Below are 25488 nucleotides of genomic sequence, written 5' to 3'. Positions count from 1 at the left end.
ATGAGCCAGGCATAAGCGCATCAAACGTGTCAAGTGCCAACGGACGAAACACCAGTACTGATGACCTCTACCATTACATGTACCTTTACCACTAACTAGAGAATGAACAAGTGCCTCTTACCTCTTCCGATCAGTCGGTACAACTACTTCTAAATGCGTATGATTATCGCTGTTATTGTTGCTTCTGCTATTATCGACACTGTTCCGTTCTTGGTGTTACATCGTGGTTCAATTGAACGCAGGAGAAAGAGAAAGGGAGAAAGAGGGGGAGAGAGAGAGAGAGAGGAGATGGGAGAACAGCGTGATTGATTATGCGAGCACAGTGTTATCACCGATTCGAACCAGTTCCTACGTTCTACAGTAAACGGGCGAGCGTTACACAGTTAACCCATTATCAAATTGTGTATTCTCGGGCTTTCGTTGCACATCCAAGTCTCGAAACCGCAGCCTATCTCGTACAAGGTAGGAAGTACAAGGACTCGCGTCCCGATTGACTTGTCTCTTCCACGCACGTTATTCGAGACATCGAGAAAATGGTCGAAACAAGTAACAACATTTATTTCCAAAAATGTACCTGTTGAACATGAACATCTAAATGTACGATCTTTCTCAATGATATTTAATATCTATTTACTTTTTATCTTCTTATAGAGATATTTAAATGAAAATATGTCAGTTTTAAATACGAAACCTCGAATTTTAATTCTTTTTTCTCAACTTGTTCCTAACTTAACGATTGTTGATTTTCAATTCAACGTTCTTTGATTTTATATCAAAACATATATGTATATAGATATATGGTACGTTGATCTTTCTGACAGATTGGACGCTTATTGCTTTTCGGTTGAACGATTCTTTATCGCCTTAATTAATGGAATTCCATGGCTTTCATCTATCGAAGCGAAATTACTTTTATAACTTCATTAAGGAAACAAAGGCCCGAACATTTCCTTCCTCCAAACACTCGAAATATTTTGTGCAGTGAACGAATGTGTATTTTTTTCGACATCGATCAGTTTCTATAAAAAAAAAAAAAAAAGAAAAGATAGATAAAAAATAAAAAAATAAAATTTGACTCGAAACGTTCACGTTCGAGGCATTCGATGAAGAAAAAGGATGGAATGAAAACGGTACGATAGGCAAAGAAAAAGAGAGAGAGAGAGAAAAATAGAAACAGAGAGAGGAAGAGAATGATGGTTGGTTGGTTAGTTAGTACGAGGTGCATTTAGATGAGTACAGTTCTCTTGCGAATGAGAATCCGTCTATAAAAGGCAACGTAAATACCTCATGTATCCATTGGATCTTCCTACGAATTTTTCGTCTATTCGATCGATATAAATGAACGAAGAATGAACGGGTTGTGTAATAGACGAGAAAGAGAGAGGATGACCGCGAAGATTGGAAGCACAGAAAGAGGGTGAATTCCGCCTTTCAATTCTTCTACCGTTTCATTTTACTTCTATCTCACAATCAGTGTCTGGATGCCTACACCGATATTTCCTGGTTCGCTAGCTGGTTGGTTCGCTGGTTGGTTGGTTGGTTGGTTGGTTAGTTGGTTGGTTGGTTGGTTGGTTAGTTGGTTGGTTAGTTGGTTGGTTGGTTGGTTGGTTTGTTGGTTGACTGACTGACTGACTAGACTGGCTCGTAACTTACCTCAAACTAAACTGAATACCGTTCATTACGATAACCTCTCTCACATCAACGAAAGCGTCGAAAGCGGCGACGTTGAAAAGCTGAGAATTGGAAATTCTTTGAAAGTCTCTTTCGTTCGACTCTTCGCATACTCCTTTTCCCTTGTTCTTCTTCTTCTTCTTCTTCTATCTTCTATCTTCTATCTTCTATTTTTCTCCTCCTTCGTACTATCTATCTTTCTTTCTATACTTCCTTTTTTTTACCTTCTCCTTTACTCTTCCGAAACTCTTAAACTATCCAGGCGGATACACTATATAAAAAGCCCATTGAAAAGAGATGCGGATCATGATAATAAACGAATACGCCTACCTTATCCTTCGTCTTCCAAAGAACAAGAGATACAATCGAACTTGCGTATTATCGGACTTTTGGAAAATGGCTTGGCTCACGATTATCTATCGTTCGAAGGTTTTAAACGTTCTGAAACCTCCCTTTGTTTTCGATCAATTCGCTTCAGTTCGTTAGTAAGTTTACTCTGTAATGATCCACTGTTTAGAGCAGAGAATAAAAGCGCACAAAGAATATATCTAAAAAGGAAATACTCTCGGAAAACGGCAAAGACATCCAAGTTTCTGTTTACTTTGCTTTTTCTATCTATGGTAGCCTATCCGTTTCCATCTTGAATCCGATCTGTTAAAAGCATTAATTAAAGAGGGTTTTCGATGAAGTCGCCTTAAAAAAGAAGCTATTTCTCCTTGGAAAACGTAGCACACAGATAAACCGTTATGTGAAAAGAAAAACGAGAGAGTACACTTTCGTCGAGTAGGGAGCCACTGCAATTAAGGGACTCACTTCTTACTACTCATTTTCCATCTTTGCTCTGTTCCTTGTGTTCCCTTTGCGTGATAATTAGCACGTCTTCAATTTTACCCGTGGTGCACGTATTTTATTTACATAACCACCGAAATAATTAAACAAGCTGCGATTCTATAATTTACCACTAATAGAAGTAGCTAAGGAAATATACGAGAAAAAGAAAAGTACGACGAAAGAAGATGTAAAAAAGATAAAAAGAAAAAAAAACTAGACATACAGGTTTCCCTTCTCTCATTTCTGAATGTGTAAATCGTGTCAAGGAACTTTAGCTACGTGTGCTTTCCATTACGTTTAATTAACACGCTGTTTATCTTTCTGCAAGCTCGTAAAAAAATCAGAACACGAACGAGTTTTATAATTCTAATGTTCAGTAAGTTTCTTAAAAATATAAGATACAATAAGAATTACTTCCATGTATTTTCATTTGGTATTATACATGTATACATATGTAGCCTGTTAAAATAACGTATTCATGTACATTCAGTCTAAATATTGTTCATCAATGAATATTTACGAAATCATATACCTATAATTTAACTATATATAATTATAGCAAACGCGAGCATTCAAAAGATAACTTTTATTGTAATAATATATATATATAGCGTTACATATATATAGTTAGTATGATATATATATATATATACACTAATATATATATATATATATATATATATATATATATATATATATATATATTAGTATATATACTAATTAATGCATAGTATCGATATATAGAATTATTATCAGTAATTAATGGAGGAAGAGATATAGACGCATGGCTATCTGATAATCGATATTCTAGTAATAATGCGTATACCACGCGTAACTGTAATTCTCTCTATACGCGCGATGTAAGCAATTATAACATAGTCTACAATCATCTTGATAGCGAATGATTAGGCAAGATATCGCAGCCACGAAATGATTCGAAACTATTTCAAACTAATGTACAATTACTCGTATGATAACTAACAAGCTATTATTTTTCCTCTTATTGAGAATTCGTTTTGATTATCAAACAAAACAGCTAGTTTCATCAAAAGAAACTCCAAATTTTATAGAATGGAAAATACGAGGTTCTCGCAGTATGATCAAATTAAGAAAAAGGAAAGGAAGAAAATATCGATTATGGAAACGTCGTTACTCGTGACACTCAATGTAAAAGACAAACGATATGGAAATGTAGTTTAAAGCTTTCTCATCCGTCAGTTCGTTAAGATACCTTTCACATACCAATTTCAGGATGATTAATACCTCGCCCGAAGCGAGCCAATCAGCAACGCCAAACATACAAGCGATATCGCACGCTCTTACGCTTGTATGCGTGTACTACATATATATGTGCCTAGATAGAAACGAGAAACGAAAGACGTATTGGAGAGAGCAAGAGAGAAAGAGAGAGAGAAAAATAAAGAGAAAGAAAGAAAGAGAGAGAGAGAGAGAAAGAAAGAGAGAGAGGGAGAGAGAGAGAGAGAAAAGAAAGAGAGAGGGAGAGAGATGGAGAAAGGGAGAAAAAGAAAGAGAAATAGGAGAAGGGATAATTCTCATTGTTCCATAGCGAACGCCCTCGAGGCAACTACCACTTCAAAGGCATGAATGGTTAGAGTTCGACACAGCTCTCATCGAAATAGAGTCCGGCAGGTAATGAACTGCCCTTCGGCAATTGCAACTAACGGCAACAGCCCAATAACCCGAACCAAGTGCTGGAGATCCATTATCTATTTACATAAGATCCACCATGAAGCAACTAAGAGTTAACATTGATCATTTAACCTGGTTGTATATTTTCTGCGGGTTAAGTTAGATATGTGTACAGCACTATATCAATGTCCAGTATTTACTGCACATGTCGACCGACAGAAAAGGTAGAAAAGTCAAAAGCTATTACAAATTTGCTTCCATGAGAACGTACAAAAATGTTACACGAACTTTGTTCAAGCTCAACCATGCATTTTAATAAATGGTGAATGCAGGGACGCGCGTTTATTAAATTTTTTTTCATTAATGTTGAAGTCAGTCATAAATTACGAAAGCGCTGCAAAACATATCGAAAATATTATATTTACTCGAATTCTCTTGATAGATTGGAACAGATTTCTATGTGATTATGACCGAACGAAAAAAAAAATTTAGTTCGATTTTTTGCAATTTTCAAACGATTCATTCGATATCTCATTAAAACTAGTTATTTTACATTTTACGTACCATTCAGTCTATCCAATCTAGTCGTTAACTTCTAAACATTTGAAAAGCTTATAAAGCTTATCAAATCAAGGGATCGCTGTATCGAAAAGTCAAAGTAACTTTCGCATTTCGTATTGGTCGTGGTTTGTTTGAAATTTAAATGCGTTTCTGAACTGACGCAGTTTCGCGAATGTAACGAAGTCAACGACTTTAAATCGATTCTCGTTAGCGCCGTAGCATATTTTTACTTTGAGTCCCAGATTGACTAGTCCAAATAGTCACGCGACGTGCTTGGGAGGATTTTATCAAATGTACATATCGCATAAAACTTTTGTAATGCCAGGCCACAGTATTATCGCCTATGCATTAACGCCTATCTCCTGCCGATTTCAGAATTAACTTCACGATCTATTTTATATATGCCTAATTGTAATTGCTATAATTATATTAATGTCGCATGCATAACTGAAAATGTTTCTGCGACGAATAGTAACTTAGAAATAATGAATTCGATTTACAATAAAAAAAAGAAAAAAAAATAAATAAAGAGAGAGAGCAGAAAAAGCAAGTAATTTCATTAAAGTCGAAAGTTTCTTTAGGACCAATTCTTTAGTTCCCCCAAGATTCACTTCGTGTCGTTCGTATGTACTCACGTGCGAGAATGGCTAGGAAAGATTCAAGGCCATGAAAGACGAGAGTCGCGCGCTCCCCACGTGGTAAGAAAAGAGGTGGTAAGATGCCGTGAATCATCAGTAGCGACATCTCGTTTTGTTCAGACAACGTGCAATGTTAGCGACGATCGAAATTAAGGTACGTGGAAAAGAAGTTTACGAAGGAAAACGAAGGGGCGACTTAAAAATCGATCGTATAGATTTTGTAGTAAACGAAAACAAAGATAAAAAAGAATGAGGAAGAAAAATAAGAGAAAAAAGAAACAAAAGAAGAATTAGAAAGTGAGTTTAATCAAGGCAAAAGGGGCTCACCTGAATCATTGATGTGTATTGACACGCAAGGCAAACCACCCCTTCTAGTGGTAGCCTGCTGACGAAATCAGTCTCTGCCAACCTCCGTTGGCCTCGATCCACGTACATTCACCACAGCCACTAGCATCAGCCTTTCTCATCCAACGAGAAACCCCTAGCAGCTTTTCTCTAAACTCCGTTCCACTCGTCCTTGGCCTGGCGCCTTTGGGTTCACGAGTTCGTTGCTATGTATGCAGGTCCTTGTCCTTTCCAACTCTTACACTTATTCTACGCTTGTATCGCACTCGCGTTGTAACGACAACAACAACGACGCCTAATCGATTTCATTGAAAGTAACGGCAGGTAGTAAGAAGGATGCAAGTTTATTTACACGCACTAGGTGGAAATTATGTGTCCGGCACGAGCTTCCAAATCGCACCACTGATAGCGCTTCTGTGAACTTAGAAAGCGCGCGCAACCTGTGGATCGATTCCGACTTTTCTCTCTCTCTCTCTCCATTCCCCCGTCCCCTCTTCACGCCATCTGTCTCGCTTTCTCTTTTAACAAGTGAGATGTGAATATGTAAGTATATACATGTGTGTTTGTAAAGCTTTCGTTTTCTAGGTAATGTATTAATATATCTATATATCTATATGTATGTGTATACGCGTGGAAGACTTTACTACACTGATACTAAGCATACTAAACTAATTTTTTTAATATTTTTTAGATGGACTTTTAAATGTCGTTTTGAAAATTAGAACGACAATTGCGAAAAGAAATAATTGGAAATGATTCATCTTAACTTTTTTACTATTTTTCTTGATGATTTCTAAGTATTCGTGTCATATAAAAAAAAAACCGAAATATTATTGACCAACTTAAATATCAGATTTAAGTCTAATATATAATAGTATCTAAAAAAAAAAAAAAAAAAAAGAAAAAGAAAAAAAGAAAGAGAATTTTACGTAATATTTCGCAAATCTATTTTCTATCGACTAAAACTTTCACGATGTAACATCATTTCATTAGGAAAAGGCTATAAGCACATTTTCGTTGTGAAAGGAAAGAAAAAAGAAATGACCAAGCGGAAACTGTTTAAACAGCACGTAGGAGTAGCTGGATTAAAAAATAAAGACAGGATACTTTAACAAGTTATATCGCGGCATGAATATAACTTTCTTCAAGACACTTGCTCCGGTAACTAGCAAATTATTTTTTAAAGCGTAGTTTAATCCCACATACTTACATATTCATGAATACACTAAAAACAACATTTACATAGGGGTTACGATGCAATGAAAGAGACAAAAAACAACAGAGTGGGTAAAATATAATGATAAGAAAAAAAAAGAGAGAAATTTACTTTCGTATGAAAACTGTTCTAAATTTTTTCTTTTTTTCACTAAACTTCTCAGAAAATAGAGATTATACCGTATAATATAATCGATTGAACATCAATTGCTTAAAATCTTAATAAAATTGTTATTTTGTTTTCGAATAATTCAATGAAATAGTACATTTTTGAATAAAAAATGTTTAACATTTAAAAATAAATGGAGATGCTTATGATAGTACTTACTTATATGTAGTAATTCAATTCACTTTTATTTCTCATCTCTTCAGATTGTCCATCGTTTAAAATCATTGGCGCACATTTACTCGCTTTTGCGATCTCGGTGAAGTCAAAAACATTGAATAATTTCTGAATCTTGTAGAGGCAAAGCCGGAGTATACGCATTTCCCCAACGTACCGTACGCTTCGCTGTCGCCCGTATAAACTGTGTACAAGTACGAGTCTCTCGTGTACAAGTACACATATCTACGTACGAATTCTACCCCTTCTCTCCCTCAACTCTTCTTCTCCTTCAAACTCCCTTCGCGAGGAAAACCAAGCTCATATTCGGATATAACAATGAAACCGACGGAGGAACTCCCAAGATAACGTTCCCCGAATAATTTATATCGATGGAATTAAGTTTAAATATTTCATGGTTCGACTAATCTCTCGGGTATCACGACAGTTTATATACGAAAGGAACGTTCGTAACGAAGTAACCGGAATCGTGTTTTTAGGTCTTTTCTCTGTTTTATTTTCAAGGGAACATACTGACCACATATAATGACATAATACGATAGAGCAAAGGTATTTACGTATAAATGTAAAGAAATAAAAAGTAATACTTTCATCATAGCACTGAGTACATTTTTCTTTCAACTTTTCACGGTAATAAGCACATGCTACGAAAAGCTAGAGTATAACACTTCTAAATGGGTCCTTGAAAAATGATACGTACGTTATAATGAAGTCAAAAGAACAACTGTAGTGTTAGTTAATGAAATGTAGCCATTCATATATTTTCATTAATTTAAATGAATCTCTCTACTGTAACAGTGAATACAAAAAAAAAAAAAAACTAACAAAATAATTCGTTGACGCATTTAACGACATGGTAGTAGGATGATACATATTTTAGCTTCAAATAAATAAACAATAAATTATCTTACGTTTAGATCTTCAGGAATTAATTGCTTGTTTTATTAATTTATCTACCAACTCTTTCTCATGTAAATGTCGTTGTCGCAGAGAATCCAGATAAGAATCTTCGAAATGGTTGGATGAATTTAGAGGGCTGTAACAATTCGTCGATTTTCCTTGTTTCTTTATCTTTCTCGATGAATTCGTCGTATTCTGTTTCGATATCACCAATTTAGCTGGACGATTTGAATGATTTTTTCTCTCGACGCTATCACTTCGTCCATTTATTGTCTTTTCCGTAATCGATGAATTCTTATGGATCTACGAAAAGTAAAAAAAGAAGAATCTCCATAAATTTCACGATTTTCCTTTGGCCTTAACATTCTATAGTATCACGAATTCAAGCGAGTAATTTCACAATGAGATTTCGTACAGAAGATCGAGCAAAGCCGTTCAAATCCAAAGGGAGAAACGAGAGAAGCAGAAAAAAAACGCTCGACTTACCTTCGGATCGGTGTTCCGATGGTTCAAAGAAGGTAGAAAACATTTTCGAGGCGCGATGCGTCGCGACTGTGAACACAAAGAAAATCAGTGTTTCGCGGTATCGAGAAAAGAAGAATAGGACGAGAACTATAGAAGGAGATCCTGAAAATCGAAACGATTCTTTAAAGTCGAATTTCTTTATCCCCTTTAGCCGTATCCTTCGATAAGATACGATCGAGCGGTAACAACTTTGTGTGAAGATCGTTCGATCATCGGCTACGAATCGCCTTATCTTTGTCTTTCTCTTTGTAAATCTTGAAAAAGAAGAGGAAAGGTCGAAGTATGAAATCGATTTCACGCTAGGTACGTGATGCATCCCAATCCATTGTAGAAATCGTATCGATGATGCGAACTCTCTATATAACGCATATATGTATATGTAATATAGGAGAAATCTATATAGATATAGGTAGATGGTTAAATAGAAAGGATGTGTCTAATACTGTGAACAGTAGCTTTCGAAGGGTCAAAGATGCGTAAAATCAAATTTCAGTGTCCTGCGTTACTACAAGTATAGAACCTACCTATTCATGAATTTAGCTACATATGTAAAGCTCGACCAAGTCCTATACTAGAAGCGAGCAACCCTTAGCACTTCTATCCCTTCTGTTCTCGAACCTTGTCTGCTCATAGCTCGCGGTTCCCGTGGCTCGCATCGTTCGCTTTGTGCTTATAATTGGATTCACGTTCGAGTGGCATTGCTTAAACCAATACCATCTATGCCAATTTCGAATTATATACTGATGCAGCGCCGTCTTTCACGTAAATTTAACGTTTCAGGATGATGCTTTCTTGTCCTTTGTCGAACAAAGGCTACACTAGAATTAATTGTGCTTGGTTTATTCTAATAAATGATCTTCTAGGAATCGACTCATTTCTACGTGTGGCATTCTATTATACTAATTATGATACCAATTATAATTAAAAGGGTCGATTAATATTTCTGAATTATTTGAACTTTACGAAAATATGTGTGTAACTGTTGTACTCCTTGTATAGATAGATAAAACTATACTTATAATATAACAACGGGAATAAAATAAAAAACGATATATATGTATATATATCTTTAACATTAAAACAAGGTGTCCTAAAAGATTTAATTCATATTTCAAGAAGGAATCTTATTGAACAGCTGTCTAACTTTTTTTTGTTTCTTTTTAAAAATTCTGCTTGAACTAGCATAATGCCAAAAGTTTTATCGCGTACTTCACTTTTGAGAATGTTTGTATTAAACTATAAATCGTAATCATTATATAATTGTTTTAAATATTTTTGATTTGCGATATATTCAAGAACATTTAATTAAAAGTTAATAGTTTCCGAAACAGAAAAATTCATGGAAATTATATAATAAAAAACTGTAAAGTCTAAAAATCTACGGAATTTATAACTTTTCACTTTCATGATTACGTTTCTCTCATATTCATTGAACATTTTATATACCTAATTGCCGTGTACAGCGTCTACTCTGCGAATTCATTAAAATTCTTCATAAACATATCACCGAGCAAATTGACAAAATTTTACACCGTAAAGATAATTATTTTCTCCAGCTAATGACAAATGCGAAACACATGGATGTTAAATTAATGTTCTATTAATCAATTGACATCACGGTTCGTTAAAATTCTCATATAGTATTGCTTTATGAAATAAAAAATTGTTTGTCAACAGCAAAATCTTTCATTTAAAAAACAATGAATGAAATGTAAAAATCTTATCAATACGAGCCTCTTTCATAATCGACAATATAAAATAAGAAACAAATAGTAAAAAATGTTTAAGGTTGTTAAAGTGAAACAATTATTAAGGGGCGTAATTAATTTTGTTAATAAATCTTGTGCACAATATCATACCAAGACTCAGCTATCGTTTATATTACGTGTAAAGTGAACCAGTCCTCGTTCACTGTGCCTCTTTGCATTCACTAATTGGCAATTAAATATCGACCACAACATAACTGAACGACGTTCGTGTCAATTTATCTGTTCGTACCTAGTACAGCTACAACATCCGTTACGTTTGTTATATCTTTTTTAACTTCTTTTTTACTTGTTTTCTTCATCGAACACCTAGTTTTTCTCTCTACTTTGACTCCAGTGAACATTTGATGCAAGTGCCGGTTACATTGGACCGTTATACCTTCCTGCTAATTACAAGCCATGCTTGAAGAAAAAAAGTCATTCAGCAAGTCGAAATTGCGCGTCAAAAAAGAAAAAATTGAAGGACTTGATCATTAACGTTATCGATTATCCAGCTAATTTGACATAAATCAATACGTCCTTTTAATGTCTCTTATCGTTCGTTCTTTTTCAAAACGAAGATATATGTAAATGAATATATCCTGACGTATCTTTTAAATCAAACAATATTTTTGCTACAAGTAATCATCATAATATTGTCAATTTCAATGGATGAATTGAAAAAATAATTAAAAAAAAAGAAACGGTTTGTAAAATCGGGTATCTATCTTACTCTAATATCAATTATTCTATGTACCATGTTGCACGGACTTTCTGTTTAAAAAACACATACAAAGTTCAGAGTTTCTTTTATGCTAGTAGGTTCTTTCATATCGGTGCATTCGTACCTTGAATCTCTGTGCTGTGTGAAGTATATGCTGGCGGTTGCGTTCACTAACCGAGTCCCCGTATGACCTCCGCCGCATCAACCACTCTCTCTGCAACAACAAACAAGCCCTAAAGCTACCCAACACTCAGGCCAAACTTTCAAACTAAACACATGGGGTGGATCTATCTCTGTCTTTCTTTTACCTCCTTTACCTAGCCCATCTTTCCAAAGCCATCCAAAGGCTTTATTTACTTTTTACGAAAGTTTCACAGAGGGAGAATCTACGTCGTCAGTACTACTTACGTGTTCCTCTGCCATATATACATATATATATATATATATATATATATATATATATATATATATACTTGTGTGTACATAAACATATATACTGAAATATATATACTATATTCCAAAGTATATGTTCATGTAAGTATATCTGCACTCGACTACAGATGCTATTGCTGTTGCTGCTATTGCTCAAGAGCCATATCTTATTCGCAAAGATATTTAGCTCTTCTTCCAACGTTAAAGTATTCTTTCAAGTTGATAAACTTAAAAGTTCTTTACAATGTCGATACTTACATAGACACTTGAAACAACATCTTGTTTGATGATACATAAATGATTGATACATCGATGATTCATAATGAAAATATATCTGTTCGTAAAGATTTAAGAAATAAATATTTTTTTTTAAATTGTGAAAGAAGACGAACGATATATTTATATATGTATGTATGTATCTATGTATTTATGCATTTATGTATATTCAAAAAAACAGTAATTATTTTCTATCGTAGTTCCGAAAATTCGTCGAGACTTTAACAACTATTTGTTTCGAAAGTTTTCCGAGGAAGAAACTTCTGATACCAATTTATATGGTGATCATCGGTGATAGCATCGTTGCGAAAGAATTTAAATATTCCCAAGAGAAAGGGAACGATCCTCCCTTATACGAGAGCATAGAGCTTAAAGGGTTTTAAAGGAGTGCCGAGGGTCGATCGATTCGACTACACAGAAAATCGTCAAGGTACCCGAAGGTGCTTACCGGCTTGAATCCGACACAAAGTAGATTATGCAAATGTCCCGTCGAACGAGAGAAATGCGAAAGAAACGAGAGGACGAGAGGATATGTAGAAAGTGTAAAAGAGAAAGAAAGAATGGAAAAAGGATATATAGATAGAGATAGAGATAGAGATAGAGAGAGAAATAAAAAAAGAGAGAGAGAGAAAAAGAGCGTATAGGTTATCTAGTCGAGAAAAGGTTTGCCAGAGTGTGTCGGACGTAGTACGCGAGGTCGTTCCTAAAAGTTAAATGAACCGACGGTCGAATGAACCACCCTTGCTACACTTTAACCCCTTCACTTCGTGATCTTTCTTTCTTTTTCTCACTGAACCTCCATATTTATTTTTCATCTCTCTCTCTGTCTCTCTCTCTCTCTCTCTTTCTCTCTCTTTTTCTCTCTCTCTCTCTCTCTCTCTCTGTCTCTTTGCCTCTCTGTCTGTCTCTCAACAATCTACAGTCTACACGTAACTAACACACGTCAGCATAATTAAACACCAAGAGCAGCGGAAATACACTGAATGTGTAATATTCATAATACCTCTCTCTCTCTCTCTCTTTCTCTCTCTCTCTCTCTCTCTCTATATATATATATATATATATATATATATATATATATATATATATATATATATATATATGTATGTATGTGTGTGTATGAGTATATATATACACACACATATATACATATATATATCTTTAAAATGAGTATAATTAAACCTAGCATCTACCCAGTTATATCTCATCTAAAGTCATTTTAGTCTATTATTTAGTCTATTCTCGGCGGACGGTGCATATCCACTAAAAATAAATTTATTCTCCTGGATCGGTAAATTTATCTATTTTTTCTTTTCCTTTTTTCTCCTTATCCTTCTTTTTATTCGGTAATCCTGCATAATGATAAGCTAACGTATTGCAAACACGCGCTTATGAAAAACGGTGCATATAAAAGATTCTGTTCTTTCGAAGCAAACTTCGATGTTGCGTAACGTTTGATTACTCTTTCCTCTCTCTTTTTCTCTTTTACAATCGTTCCCTACTCTCTTTTATCATCTACTCTTATGTTATACAGAACTAGCTATTCTACTAGCTGATATAGAACAAGTACGTTGTTCCATTATATGGACTAGTCGGTATATTAATTCGCGGACAAGCTCGATAAAACGTGTATTAAAATGAATAACAAGCGTAGCAAGTACCATATTACTAAATACGCATAATAGTAAAATAATGATGTAAAATTTGAATGCAATATTTGGATTATATTACGTTCCAATTTATCATCTACTATATAATTATAATTAGTCATCAAAATGCAGAATTACGAAGCATTTGAAAATTAAACTCAACCTTCCTGAAATTTATTATTCATCGTTCGATTTATTAAACTACAATAAACTATTATATAATATATTTAGAACATTAAAATGTTCTACATGTGTTTAAAGTTATACAAATATTAAAAACTTGTCTTAGCATTTAAACCGATTTGTGTAATAAAGTTTTTATTTACTTTATATGGCGAGCAAATGGATGTCTCGCAGTGCTATAAAAAAAAAATCATAAAATTATAGTTTATTGCACTTTATAAAATATTTCAATGCGTAAAAGTTTCGTTATACACTCTTAAAGTTTGATGCGAATAAAGAGTGATACGAGAAAATAATCACCTACGTTATAAGCTAAATGTAAAGAATTTCTGAGTAGATATCTAAAAATTTTTTTAAAACAGTTAAAGAGAGAAAAATAAAAAAAGGATTTCTGACATGTTGAATGCAACATTGTATTCGTATTTGGCAAGGGACTATGAAATCTTAATTTCCAATCCGCTAAAATTGTTTTCACAGTCCTAGCTCAGAATCCTAGCTAACGCTATTTCCTTTTCTCTCTTGCCATGTATCCTAAAGTCACACACTGACATACAAAAGAAAATACTATAACTATACATGTAGCTGGAAGTAAGAAAATCCGAGATACGAGTTTCAGTAAACCTACTTTTTCCTCGCTTCGTGCCTGTGAATCTGAAAAATTTACGAAACATTCTACGCGCTAGAAGTATTCTTTTCAAAGGGTCCATAACATTTACAATATCTTCTATTATAAGAAGACGATAAGCGTATTCTCAATAAATATTCATTTTCGGATAAATATATTTCCTTTTTACTTTATATTTCTTTGATAAATAAATAATACCAATAATTCATGTCAATCATCTCTCTAAGATTGAAAATATATGCATTCTTAAACTCAATCGAAATGATGCAATGGGAAAAATGAAAGAAACTAGACAGAACTAAAACATAGTAGCTATCTTTGCGACCCTAGAGAACTATCTACGATAACAATCTCTATTTCGAAGACATGGTTCAAAACGAATTTAAGTAGACGACTTCTTCTTCTTCTCTATATTCGAGCGACGACTTCTTCTTGAGCGAGCCCGGAAACGTCAGGATTCAATTCCGCGAGTATACTATATTCTACTACTCCACTTGGACTTTTGAGAAGAAAGTAGTACATAGGAGAAAGAGAGAAAATAATAAAGAGAGAAAGAGAAAGAGAGAGAGAAGACTATAGTAAGACAGGTGGTAGGAAACAGCCGCATCTTTATTAGATTGAACTTATGGAGCCGTGCGACAACCTAACTCGCTTTACGTCTTCCGTGAAATTGTAAACTGTGACGGGTCGACGAAACAGCAAAGTTTCTTCGACTCTGCTTTCTTAGCTACGTTCGAACTTGTTGGCAGCTTAACTTTCAAGGAGGAAGCAATGAAACGGAACTATGAGACCCATCCGTTGGAGCACCGAATGCTTCTAACTCGGCCTGATTACCCTTCAACGTGAGTAGCCGAACGAGAAGATATATCTATTCGCTCGGTTTAGGAGAACATCGTCAAGTCGAACTATCGTACTATCCCAATCTCAACACCGCGAACTATTTCGGATATTTAGAGGAACGTTAATATTCTCGATTAACTAATTGTAAGATCCTTTCGAAAATGAAGTACAATTAGGTACAATTCTAATCTAGTAACATAAGTATATTCCTTACATTAACACATATATAAATAAATATATATATATATATTTTATTAAATATATATATATATATATATATATATATATATATATTTATGTAAAGAAGTATGAAACTTTACTTATTTACTTATCATATACGTGGAAGATAAACTCAAAATGAAAAGAAGATCCAAGAAAAACAACAAAGATACCTTAGCCAATATTTCTTCCTTGTCGGGTCCAAGAGAGCGATCGGGCTTTGGTACAGACAAACTTCGATAATCCTCGATAGTATACGGTTTATAGGTAGACTTTTTGGCCAATCTGCTTTCGGAGGCGCTGCTTTTGAAAGATGCTCGTATTCTAGGAAAATTATCCGAACTCTTTGCTGAATCCGTGGAGATGCGAAGAGAACGCACGGTCTCGCAGGATCTGGTAGTACGAGGCAATCGCGTCGCGGAACGCTCGATGAGACGCCGGTAGAAGCTGAGTTCGCTTTGATCGTCCCTTGAGAAGTCGGAAAAGGAGATACGGCCACCTCCTCCTTCCTCCATATCGAGTTCCTCGCTGTCTCCGTAAATCGACAGACTCAATCCCTCCGGAGATCGAATAGTGTGTCTGTAACGCGACAGACCTGAAATCGAGAAAAACAGTGAGAGACTTCGTTCTACCTGTCGTCCTTAGATCGTCGTTTTTAGATCGACATGTGTAACGCTTAAAACGTTTGAGAGATTACAAGGGTATGAAATCGTGTATAAAAAATGAGATCTGACATTCCTCGGGATAAACGACTATAAATATAAAAAATAATCGATTGAAACATTCTATATCATATTCTTTTACATATATCCAACGAAAATCCGATAGAGAATCCTCCATTCTTCAAAATCTCCTCTCGATACGATTTTGACCACGCGTTTACTTAAAACTTACGAACATTTGTTTCATCCGAATTAGTTCCGCACGCCTAACTCAATGCCTTTGGACTATATCGAGCCACCAAAGTACTTCTACTTTCATACTTAATGGCGCCATTTCTCTTCATGAAATATTATCGTGTACGTATCCGCGTGCTCATAATATTAAGAAGAGATTACAACAGCAAAGAAAAAGAGGATGGGATCTATCTCGAAGCGACGAGATTACCCTCTTTCTTTTCTCTCTCTCTCTCTCTCTCTCTCTCTCTCTCTTTCTCTTTCCTTTTCCCTTTCCTTCAGCCCTTTTTACAAACTTTACGATCAAGAAAGACGACGTCTAATCAAGAACAAAGAATACATTTTTTCCGACAAAACGGTTTCTTTATCCCTTCCCACTTGTTCTGTTGGAGCTTCTGTACGAAGCCAAGACTTTACGTTCGTAAAGGGAACGAACAAACTATAACAGTTACGGAGCTAAAATAAATGTAAGTGGATTCTCTCTGGGAAAACAACTAAATCAGAATTTTATTATGTAGAAAAGGCGTGTGCCAGAATAGCTCGTGGCAAATTCAAATGAAAAGAACCGAATGTAATTTTATATGTTACGGTAAATTTAACTCCTTTATCTAAGTCCTATCGTATACCATGAAAACAAATATAAAAATAAAACAAAATAAAATTGAAAATATAAATATTCAACGTAACGAAAATATTCTTAAATATATTTTATTAAACTATAAACTAAAAAGAACTAACTCAATCTGCGACGATGAATTTCCAGGTAAGATATTTCTGGCTTTTTGTAGGTCTGCACATTTGACGTTGGGATTACGTTGCCTAACTTTCTGTTAACTTTCACGGTCATCTCGGTGGTAGCTTCCTCGTCGACATGAAAACTGCATTTCGTAGGAGAAGGTACAACCTTTTTGAGGAAAACCTTTTCTATGGGTTTTCGTGAGAAACGATCATCCTCCCTTTTCTTTCCCATTCCATTCGCTCTCTTCTTTCTTCCTTCGCCACGATTTACGCTCTCGTGCTTCTCCCTCTTTACCTCGGCCTCTTCTATTTCTTTCTTTTTCATCGTTGTCGTTGTCTTCGTCGTCGCTGTCGCCATCGCCATCGTCGTCGCCGTCGTCGTCGTCGTCGAGAATTCTAACTGTCGAGACGTTTTCGCAAGTTTTCCTCTCGCAATTATCGCATTCCTACTGCCGAGAGTGTTCGGTTTCCTGTCGCGACTGCAATTCTGCACGGTTTCATTAAATCTTTCACCGTCTGTAAATATTTTTTCCTTTTCTTTTCCCTTTCCTTGTCTTTTCTTAATAATAATAATAATAATAAAAAAGAAAAAAAATCATCTCTTTTGTTCAATCGAAAACTTCCTTTTGCTTTATCAACGACGTCACTTATTACATACCTACCTCCTCTTCTTTCTCGATTGATTTTAACGACAAAAACATGATAATGTTCAAGCTTGAGCAAAGCTTGAACCATTTTATGCGTGTTAACATAAATAAAAATACAAAGCATTACATAGAAATCCTTTTTACTATTAAAGCGAGAATTAATGTTTCATCGAAAATAAAAAAGCCAAAACAATTCTTACTATTTATAGAAGACGATAGGGATGGAACATGTTTTAAATAAAAAGAAGGACGATTTTGTAATTTTGTCTCTTTTTGCTTGAGGTTAATTATAATATTATTTCCGTTCGAAATATTATCAATTTTTGAATTATAATCTATGTTCTCCAAAGAATCAATGGAGTATATTGACATCTCAAGAACAATTTCTTTTCATTATTCATAATTTTACAATTATAAAATAATGAGTCATAATTAAGAAATATAAAAGATGTTGTTTTATCTATCAAAATCGATACCATATAGAAATTATATACTTAATGTTTACTTATATAATAAATCTATACGCCTCGTTTTATTTAACGCGCATGTACCAATACCATTTCAGCTTTAAAAACTTTAGCAATCAGATATCTGTTAAGTAATAAATAACTGTTGGTAACTATCTTAACTATATATATATATATATATATATATATATATATATATATATATATATATATATATAAATTCCTTTCAATAAAATTTTTCCCATCTTTAAAATACTTACTATACCATCTAAATATTTTTATTTAATTTCGATCGAATATTTCGAATCTCTACAAATATATATTATCAATTAACAATATACATTATTAATAATATATATAAAACGATATTTTTATCAATAGTTTTATTTCCAATCGTTTGGAAAACAATGTAGTTGGTAGTACTGATTTTCAACTGATAGATTTAATACATGAGCATATTATATTTATGAATGACATATGTACATAAGTATTTATTTTATGTTTAGTAAAGTATTTTTGATTAATTGTACACTTTCATTGACAAATTAAATAACTATTAAATATGAGTAAGACTAACAAAAAGCAGAAGAAAGCTGCTGCTCTGGTAAGATATTTAGAGGTTATAACTTAGAGATATCAACTTTAAAGATATAACATTTGAAATAAATTGTTTATTACTAAAAAATATTATTGTTAATACATTTTATTCCAGAAAGAAAAGAGAAGGAAGACTTTAGTGCACAAAACTAATATAACGACTATTCAAAAGAAAAAGAAGACGAACCAAGTCAATAATTTAAAAAAAAGTAATAACATATCCGATAGTATGAAAAATATAAATGGTATTAGTTCTAATAATATAAAACAATTGATAAAAATAAAGAATGAAGTAATAGAACCAAAAAAAATAATAGACAGTAATAAATCCAAAAAAAAGAAAATGAAAAAGAATAAAATACAATTGCAACAAGCTAATGGTAACAATAAACAGAATAAAGAAACTGTTAAAAGTATGTTAATGTCTCAACATAATCAGACAAAACAATTAAATGCAAAAACAATGAAGAAAAAAAATAATTCTATAAACAAAATTCTGAAACTAAAGAAAATTACAGAAAAAAAAATTAAATATGCAAAAGATGATAATGTTATTTCTATAAATAATACAGAATTAGTTAATGATAAAAACAACAGCAAGACTAAGAAAGATTCTAAAGTAAACATCCAACTTTTAAGAGAAATGCTTGCTACGAAAGAAAAATCTGAAAAAAAGCCAAAAAAAATCAAGGAAACATTACCATTAAGAGAAAGGATGATGATGAAATTGAAAGCATCAAGATTTAGATATTTGAATGAAACTTTGTATAATAATACTAGTACACAATCTAAAAAATATTTTAAAGAAGATCCTGATTCTTTTATAGCCTACCACGATGGATATAAGCAACAAGTTGCTCAGTGGCCTTTAAATCCTTTAGACGTTATAATAGCATCTATTAAAAATATGTTAGTTCATTTTTTATTTTATCTATAAAATTATCATTAATAAAGAAAGAGAGAGAGAGTATGAATTTTATTTAAAAATATATTAAAATATATTTAATGATTACAGGCCTAATGATTATATAATAGCTGATTTTGGATGTGGAGAGGCAATGCTTGCAGCATCAATTCAACAAAAAACACATTCATTTGATTTAATTTCTGTAAATGAAAAAGTACAAGCATGTGACATGTCCCATACACCACTTTTAACAAACAGTGTACATATTGTTGTGTTCTGTTTATCTTTAATGGGTACAAATCTTGGTGATTATATATTAGAAGCAAATAGAGTTCTTAAAAAGGAGTAAGTAACATCAACATTAACAAAATATTGCAACTTATATAATAAAATTAAATATTACAAATGTTACTTTTATTTCAGTGGTATTTTGAAAATTGCTGAAATTGAAAGTCGATTTGACCACATAGAAGACTTTATTAAACTTCTAAATGATTATGGTTTTATGAATACATGGAAAGATTTATCTCAGAATTTATTTTATTTTTTGGATTTCAAAAAAATAAAAGATATTACTACTAATAAAAATAAACTGCCAATGATTACTTTAAAGTCGTGTTTATACAAAAAGAGATGAATAGATAAATTATGATATGTAAATATTTTTTTTTAAGAAAATAATAAAAAAAAAAGTCTCTCCTTTTTATTTATTTTGATATAACACGAATATGTTTTTAAAAAGTCAAAGTACTAGCAAGTAACAGATGAAAATTTGTTCCATAAACGAACATTGCTCAATGTTTACTTTTCTTGAAGTAAAACATTTAACATGATATGGATAGTTAATGTACGTGCCGGCTTAAACAAAGTACTTATCTTACAGCACATTGTTCTATACGACACAATTCATGAATTAATATAATATGCAAATTATGTAAAAATATATAAAATTATTTATCTTCGCACGATGAGTATTATATTTAACAAAAATAGAAAAAAAAACACGATCTTAATCATTTATATAAACATACATATAACTCTTAATTTATAAAATGCACTTTAAAATATTTCTAAATTACTCAGATTTATTTCTTCCGAAATGTTTTCCACTTCGTCTTTCAAATCTTCTATTCTTTCTAAAACTAGAAGCTGTAGAGCAAAATAGATTAAATGTTACAACAGACACTTAGTTAATATGCAAGATATTATTTAATTATAAACTTACGTTAGCTGCAGTAATAATTTGTACAGCAATTCGTTTCGTAAGATACTGTATTTTTTGTTGCATTTCGTATGGGTTTGCCTTAGCTACAGATTGCAAAGTTGTATACCCAGCATTGTACAACTGATATGCTCTACCCTATTAAAACGAATGAAAACAAGTTTTAATTTTGATAATTAACAGTAAATTGAAACAATATACCATTTTCACTGTTGGAAGTTGCATCAATATTTCCAATTCTGAAGGACAACAATAAGATAACTTTTTGCTAAAAGTATTTAATAAATCTCGAAATGCCCAAAATTCATCAAACTCCTATAAAAAAAATTAAGAATTATAAGATTTATTTAACTAAACATATAATAAAGTTAATTAAACATTTACCTGACAAAATCTAACAACAGAAAAAGAAAAAGATGATACTGTGTTTAACAAATTTTGTACAATTCCTCTGTTTACTTGATATTTTTCAGCTACAGAATGAATTGTATGATGATTCCATAATTCATAAATCATTAAAGTCACATAAAATCTCTGAATTACTTTAAAATTTACATTCTGTGTTTTAAAATATAATTATTAAAATATAATTTTATAGCCAAAAATAAAATATAATTAGACATTAAACTACCATACCTTTGATATTATTCCACAATGTAATTTAGTTATTATAAATTCATTTATTCCTATAAGTCTTACTATTTCCATTTGAACGTCTGATAATTTTGTTATCTACAAGTAAAATGTAGTGTTTCTCATTTAGAAAAAATAAACATTTATGATATTATATATAATAAATAATCTTATTTACTTACTGCATCATAATACACAGATCCTATTGGTTGTATTTGATTTAATATGTTATAAGGAGTCATCAAATATAGAAGATGAAGATAATCAGTTAAAATTAAATGTTTTTGTGCTGTTTTTAAATCTTCATATAATTCATATGCAGACTGCAAATCTATACCAGCTTCAACATAATTTTATCCAATATTAAACAAAAAATCTTTAAAATCAATATAATAAAATTGACGACAAGTAATAACTAAGAATAAGTAATAAGTATTTTATAAATTATACCTTTGATGGCAGCACGTCCTAAATCACAAAGTTCTAATTTAGTTTTAGATGTGAGGGCCATTATTTGTTTTTTATTTGTTACTTCAGAATCTTCTATACATATGGTTTCTTGAGATGGGATAGTAATACTTATGGATTTAATAATATTACATTTATCCATTGTATGAATTTTTAAAACGCCATTTTTAAGTAGAATACGTATTGTTTCGTCCATAATCTGTTTAATATTAATATTCAAACGTTTCTGCTGAACACTAAGTAAACTCTTTGCAATTAAAGCATACAATTCAAATCGAGTTGTTGCTATAGATAATAATATAGCACTTAAAATAAGATTATTTATACCTCTATCTTTTTCTATATGTAAAGTGCTTAATGAGTCATCCATTTTTGATATCAAAAGTTCCTTGACCTGTGTGGTACAGAGTATAACTCTAATTAAATACTTAAAATACAATATATAAATATAATTGTGTTATATATTATACTACCTGTGGAATTTCATCACTCCTACAAATAAGTATACTTTCTCCAATATTTCCTAACCCAGCACGACCAGCTCTTCCTATCATTTGTTTATATTTACTAATATTTAAAAATTGTCTACCAACATATGGACTTCTCAATATGACCTATCAATTCATATTATAGTAAATAAAAAATATACAATAATTGTTCAAATATTTTTTTTCATTTGAACTACTTACTCTTCTTGCTGGTAAATTTATACCTGCTGCTAAAGTTGATGTACAACATATTACACAAAGAACCTCTTCTCTAAAAGCATCCTCTAATAATCTCCGTTCTTCGGATGTAAGACCAGAATGATGATAAGCTACACCAAATTTTATTGTTTGTTTTAGAATTGGACATAAACCTTCTTCTCTGGTAAGTGCATTTAACAATTTTTCTTTTTCTGCCTTTTTATGCTTTTCCAAGGACCTAAAATAAAATATAACTTCACATAAATTACTTATACGTCAATATATTACAGATCTTATTTAATTGATATATAGTATACCTAAATAATACTTTAGTCATAAGTAACGCAATATTTTCACAATTTTTTCGATTAGAACAAAATATAAGACATGAATCCTTTGGTACAATATCCATAACTAAACCTCCAATTTTATCTGGATCTATCACATTAGCTTTTTTTGAATACTTCAAAAAACAAGTATAGTGATAATATAAACATATATAGCGAAAAAAAAATAGATAAAATTATTTTTATTATCAGTAACTTACAGGATAATGTATTTTTTTCATATCTGTTAATACTTCTTCCTTATGTATATCAATTAACCACATATCATCTTGACATTTTACATATTCCTGTATTTTAATAGGTCGAAAAGTTCCAGTATATAACTCTGCATTTAAAAACTGGGCTACCTCTTCTAAATTTCCTATAGTTGCACTCATTCCAACTATGTGTATATCTTCTAAAAAATCATAAATCAAAACACATAGAGAAAAATTTTGTAGAATCATTATAGTAAAATAGCGGTAATTGATTTAACCATTAATATACATAATTTTTGTAAGAAGACTTTCCAATGTAGCACCACGACCACCATTTTCACCAAGTAAATGTAATTCATCAACTATCAAAAGGCCTATCTGCAATTAAAGTGAAGATTATATGAATTTTTTATTTATAAATTTATTATATAAATTTACATTATTAGCACATTTCACTTACTTCATTTAGTCTTTTTAATTCTATTAAACTATTAATCAATCCTAATGCCTTTTCTATTGTACATATATAAATAGTATTCTTTTTACGTCGTTTCTTAGGAGGATAATGACCTTTTGTAGCAGCATATTCTTCTATCAAAAAACCTAATTCTATAGCAAATGGTGTCATTGTTTGGATCTATATATCATAAAATCATAAATATATTTTTTAATGTATAATGTTCATAAAATTAAATTTTTTTAAATATATGAAATTATATACCTTTTCTTGTACTATTGCAACAAATGGAAGAATGAAGATAACATTTTTTTTGTTACATATAATTTCTTTAAGCATTAGAATTTCTGCTACTAAAGTTTTACCCCCACTAGTTGGAAGTGCATAAATTAAATTTTTTCTGTTTTTTACAGCATCTAATTGCAAACATTCATCCTGCCAACCTTACAAATGTATATAATATAAAAAATAAAATAAATATTTGTTTATTTGTATTATACTTACTATATAATGTATTAAAACCCTTTATCTTATGAATTAATTGTTTTACAGCAACCGGAAGTCCATAAAAAGAATGAATACTGTCAGTTTTTTTATTAAACTGTATGGTTTCTTTCGTAGATTCTTCATTATCAAAGCACAATTTTTTTGTTGTATTAATATCATCTATAATTGATTTTTTATCCTCTGAAATATTTAAAATTAATTATATATATTCTGATATGCTATTATACAAATTTGTTTTACTTATAATTAAATTATATATCTATATAGTTATTTAAATTAATGTATATTACCTAACTTATTTTGTTCTATGCTTTTATTAGAAATATCAATTATATCAAATATATCATTTTGACTTGTATCATCTCTCTTATCATCAACATTATAAAATTCGCTAAATGTTACGTCCAATAAACTGCATTGTTTCCATACATTTTCATCTTCCAAAGATTTATCCGATGATTTAATTAAATCAGTTGTTTTCATTGTCTTAATTTCTTGTCCAAATGTTTGTTTTCTACATATTTGTAACAAATTGGTAGTTGACTGTGTTTTAAAAGTAGTTTTTGCTTCTTTATCTTCAGTGGAATTTAAATTTTGAATTTCATTACAAGCTTTATCTTCAATATTTTGTAATAATGTATCATCTAATGAAAGTATAGAAGTAATAGGATTTACAGATTCAGACGATACTCCTATATTTGCTTCTATTAATGTATTATTACAGCAATTATCACCATCACATATATTCAAATCAAAAAGTGAATTCGTATTATTAGACATACTTTTGTTTATAATCTTATCAAACAATTTTACATTATATAAAATCTTGTAAAAACATTTGTACATAAAAGTACGATTACGAGAAGTACATTTATATTATAAATACGTGATTTTAAATTAAATGAGCAATTGATAGACACACACATTGATAGGCAATAATAGTAGGCAACAGTATGTTCGAATCCACCAATAAAAGTGCTGAAGTTAGTTACAGTTCATGTTTATATTATCATTAAAGGTATATAGATAACTGATGATATTAGAATCGATTGGAAATAACTGCATTTGTCCAAAGTACAATCGTCTTACAACAGATGACTCCACTTGTTATTTCCAAATATTGGGTTGGCAACTAAGTGATTGCGGATTTTGTCAATAGATGGACTTTACACTTTCCGCAATCACTTAGTTGCCAACCCAATATCAATCATTCGAAAAGAATGATAAATTCCGATCTTTGGATTCTTGTTTTAAAAAAACGTAATTATTCAATTTTCTTACGATAATAGTAATGTTGTCGACAAATATTGGTCCTACAAACGACAAAATTAAAATGAATCAAAAGCC

The 25488-nt window shown here is 31.7% G+C and overlaps 4 protein-coding genes across 11 annotated transcripts in view; 1 reads left to right on the top strand and 3 right to left on the bottom strand.

Annotated features, from left to right (window-relative positions):
* LOC124951470 (beta-1,4-glucuronyltransferase 1) overlaps positions 1–6186 on the bottom strand; it is a 39672-nt gene extending 33486 nt beyond the window's left edge. Inside the window, exon 1 of one of the 2 annotated variants that reach the window (XM_047499911.1) lies at positions 5679–6186. In XM_047499911.1, the coding sequence (XP_047355867.1) occupies positions 5679–5786 (108 nt within the window). In that variant the 5' untranslated portion in view covers positions 5787–6186. The remainder of the gene's footprint in view (positions 1–5678) is intronic. The other variant, XM_047499910.1, reaches the window with a different exon arrangement.
* Positions 6187–7656: 1470 nt separating this feature from the next.
* LOC124951471 lies at positions 7657–17787 on the bottom strand. Of its 2 annotated transcripts, XM_047499912.1 has the most exons (5): positions 17007–17787; positions 15546–15967; positions 11273–11362; positions 8641–8706; positions 7657–8457 (listed from the first exon to the last, which is right to left on the bottom strand). In XM_047499912.1, the coding sequence occupies exons 1-5, from the start codon at positions 17368–17370 to the stop codon at positions 8176–8178; spliced, it is 1224 nt and encodes a 407-aa protein (XP_047355868.1). In that variant the 5' UTR covers positions 17371–17787; the 3' UTR covers positions 7657–8175. The 2 variants fall into 2 exon arrangements, with proteins under 2 accessions (XP_047355868.1, XP_047355869.1); XM_047499913.1 differs by lacking the exon at positions 11273–11362.
* Positions 17788–18519: 732 nt separating this feature from the next.
* Positions 18520–20653, top strand: LOC124951591 (ribosomal RNA-processing protein 8). Of its 2 annotated transcripts, none has more exons than XM_047500222.1 (4): positions 18520–18724; positions 18833–19626; positions 19733–19969; positions 20048–20653. In XM_047500222.1, exons 1-4 carry the CDS (start codon positions 18683–18685, stop codon positions 20259–20261), a joined length of 1287 nt encoding a protein of 428 aa, XP_047356178.1. In that variant the 5' UTR covers positions 18520–18682; the 3' UTR covers positions 20262–20653. The 2 variants fall into 2 exon arrangements, with proteins under 2 accessions (XP_047356178.1, XP_047356179.1); XM_047500223.1 differs by having other exon boundaries at positions 18535–18724; positions 18837–19626.
* Positions 19804–25390, bottom strand: LOC124951586 (helicase POLQ-like). Of its 5 annotated transcripts, none has more exons than XM_047500205.1 (16): positions 24432–25387; positions 24139–24321; positions 23899–24077; positions 23638–23814; positions 23471–23555; positions 23181–23377; positions 22951–23096; positions 22637–22871; positions 22421–22561; positions 21930–22341; positions 21662–21819; positions 21483–21578; positions 21231–21404; positions 21048–21161; positions 20850–20984; positions 19804–20773 (listed from the first exon to the last, which is right to left on the bottom strand). In XM_047500205.1, exons 1-16 carry the CDS (start codon positions 24985–24987, stop codon positions 20684–20686), a joined length of 3078 nt encoding a protein of 1025 aa, XP_047356161.1. In that variant the 5' UTR covers positions 24988–25387; the 3' UTR covers positions 19804–20683. The 5 variants fall into 5 exon arrangements, with proteins under 5 accessions (XP_047356161.1, XP_047356160.1, XP_047356162.1 ...); XM_047500204.1 differs by having other exon boundaries at positions 23456–23555; positions 24432–25386; XM_047500206.1 differs by having other exon boundaries at positions 23456–23555; positions 23899–24050; positions 24432–25386.
* Positions 25391–25488: the final 98 nt, after the last annotated feature.

The sequence above is a fragment of the Vespa velutina genome, chromosome 9, assembly GCF_912470025.1.
Source record: "Vespa velutina chromosome 9, iVesVel2.1, whole genome shotgun sequence".
Taxonomy (NCBI): domain Eukaryota; kingdom Metazoa; phylum Arthropoda; class Insecta; order Hymenoptera; family Vespidae; genus Vespa; species Vespa velutina.
Note: the sequence above shows the minus strand (reverse complement) of the source record. Positions and strands in the feature narration are given on the sequence as shown.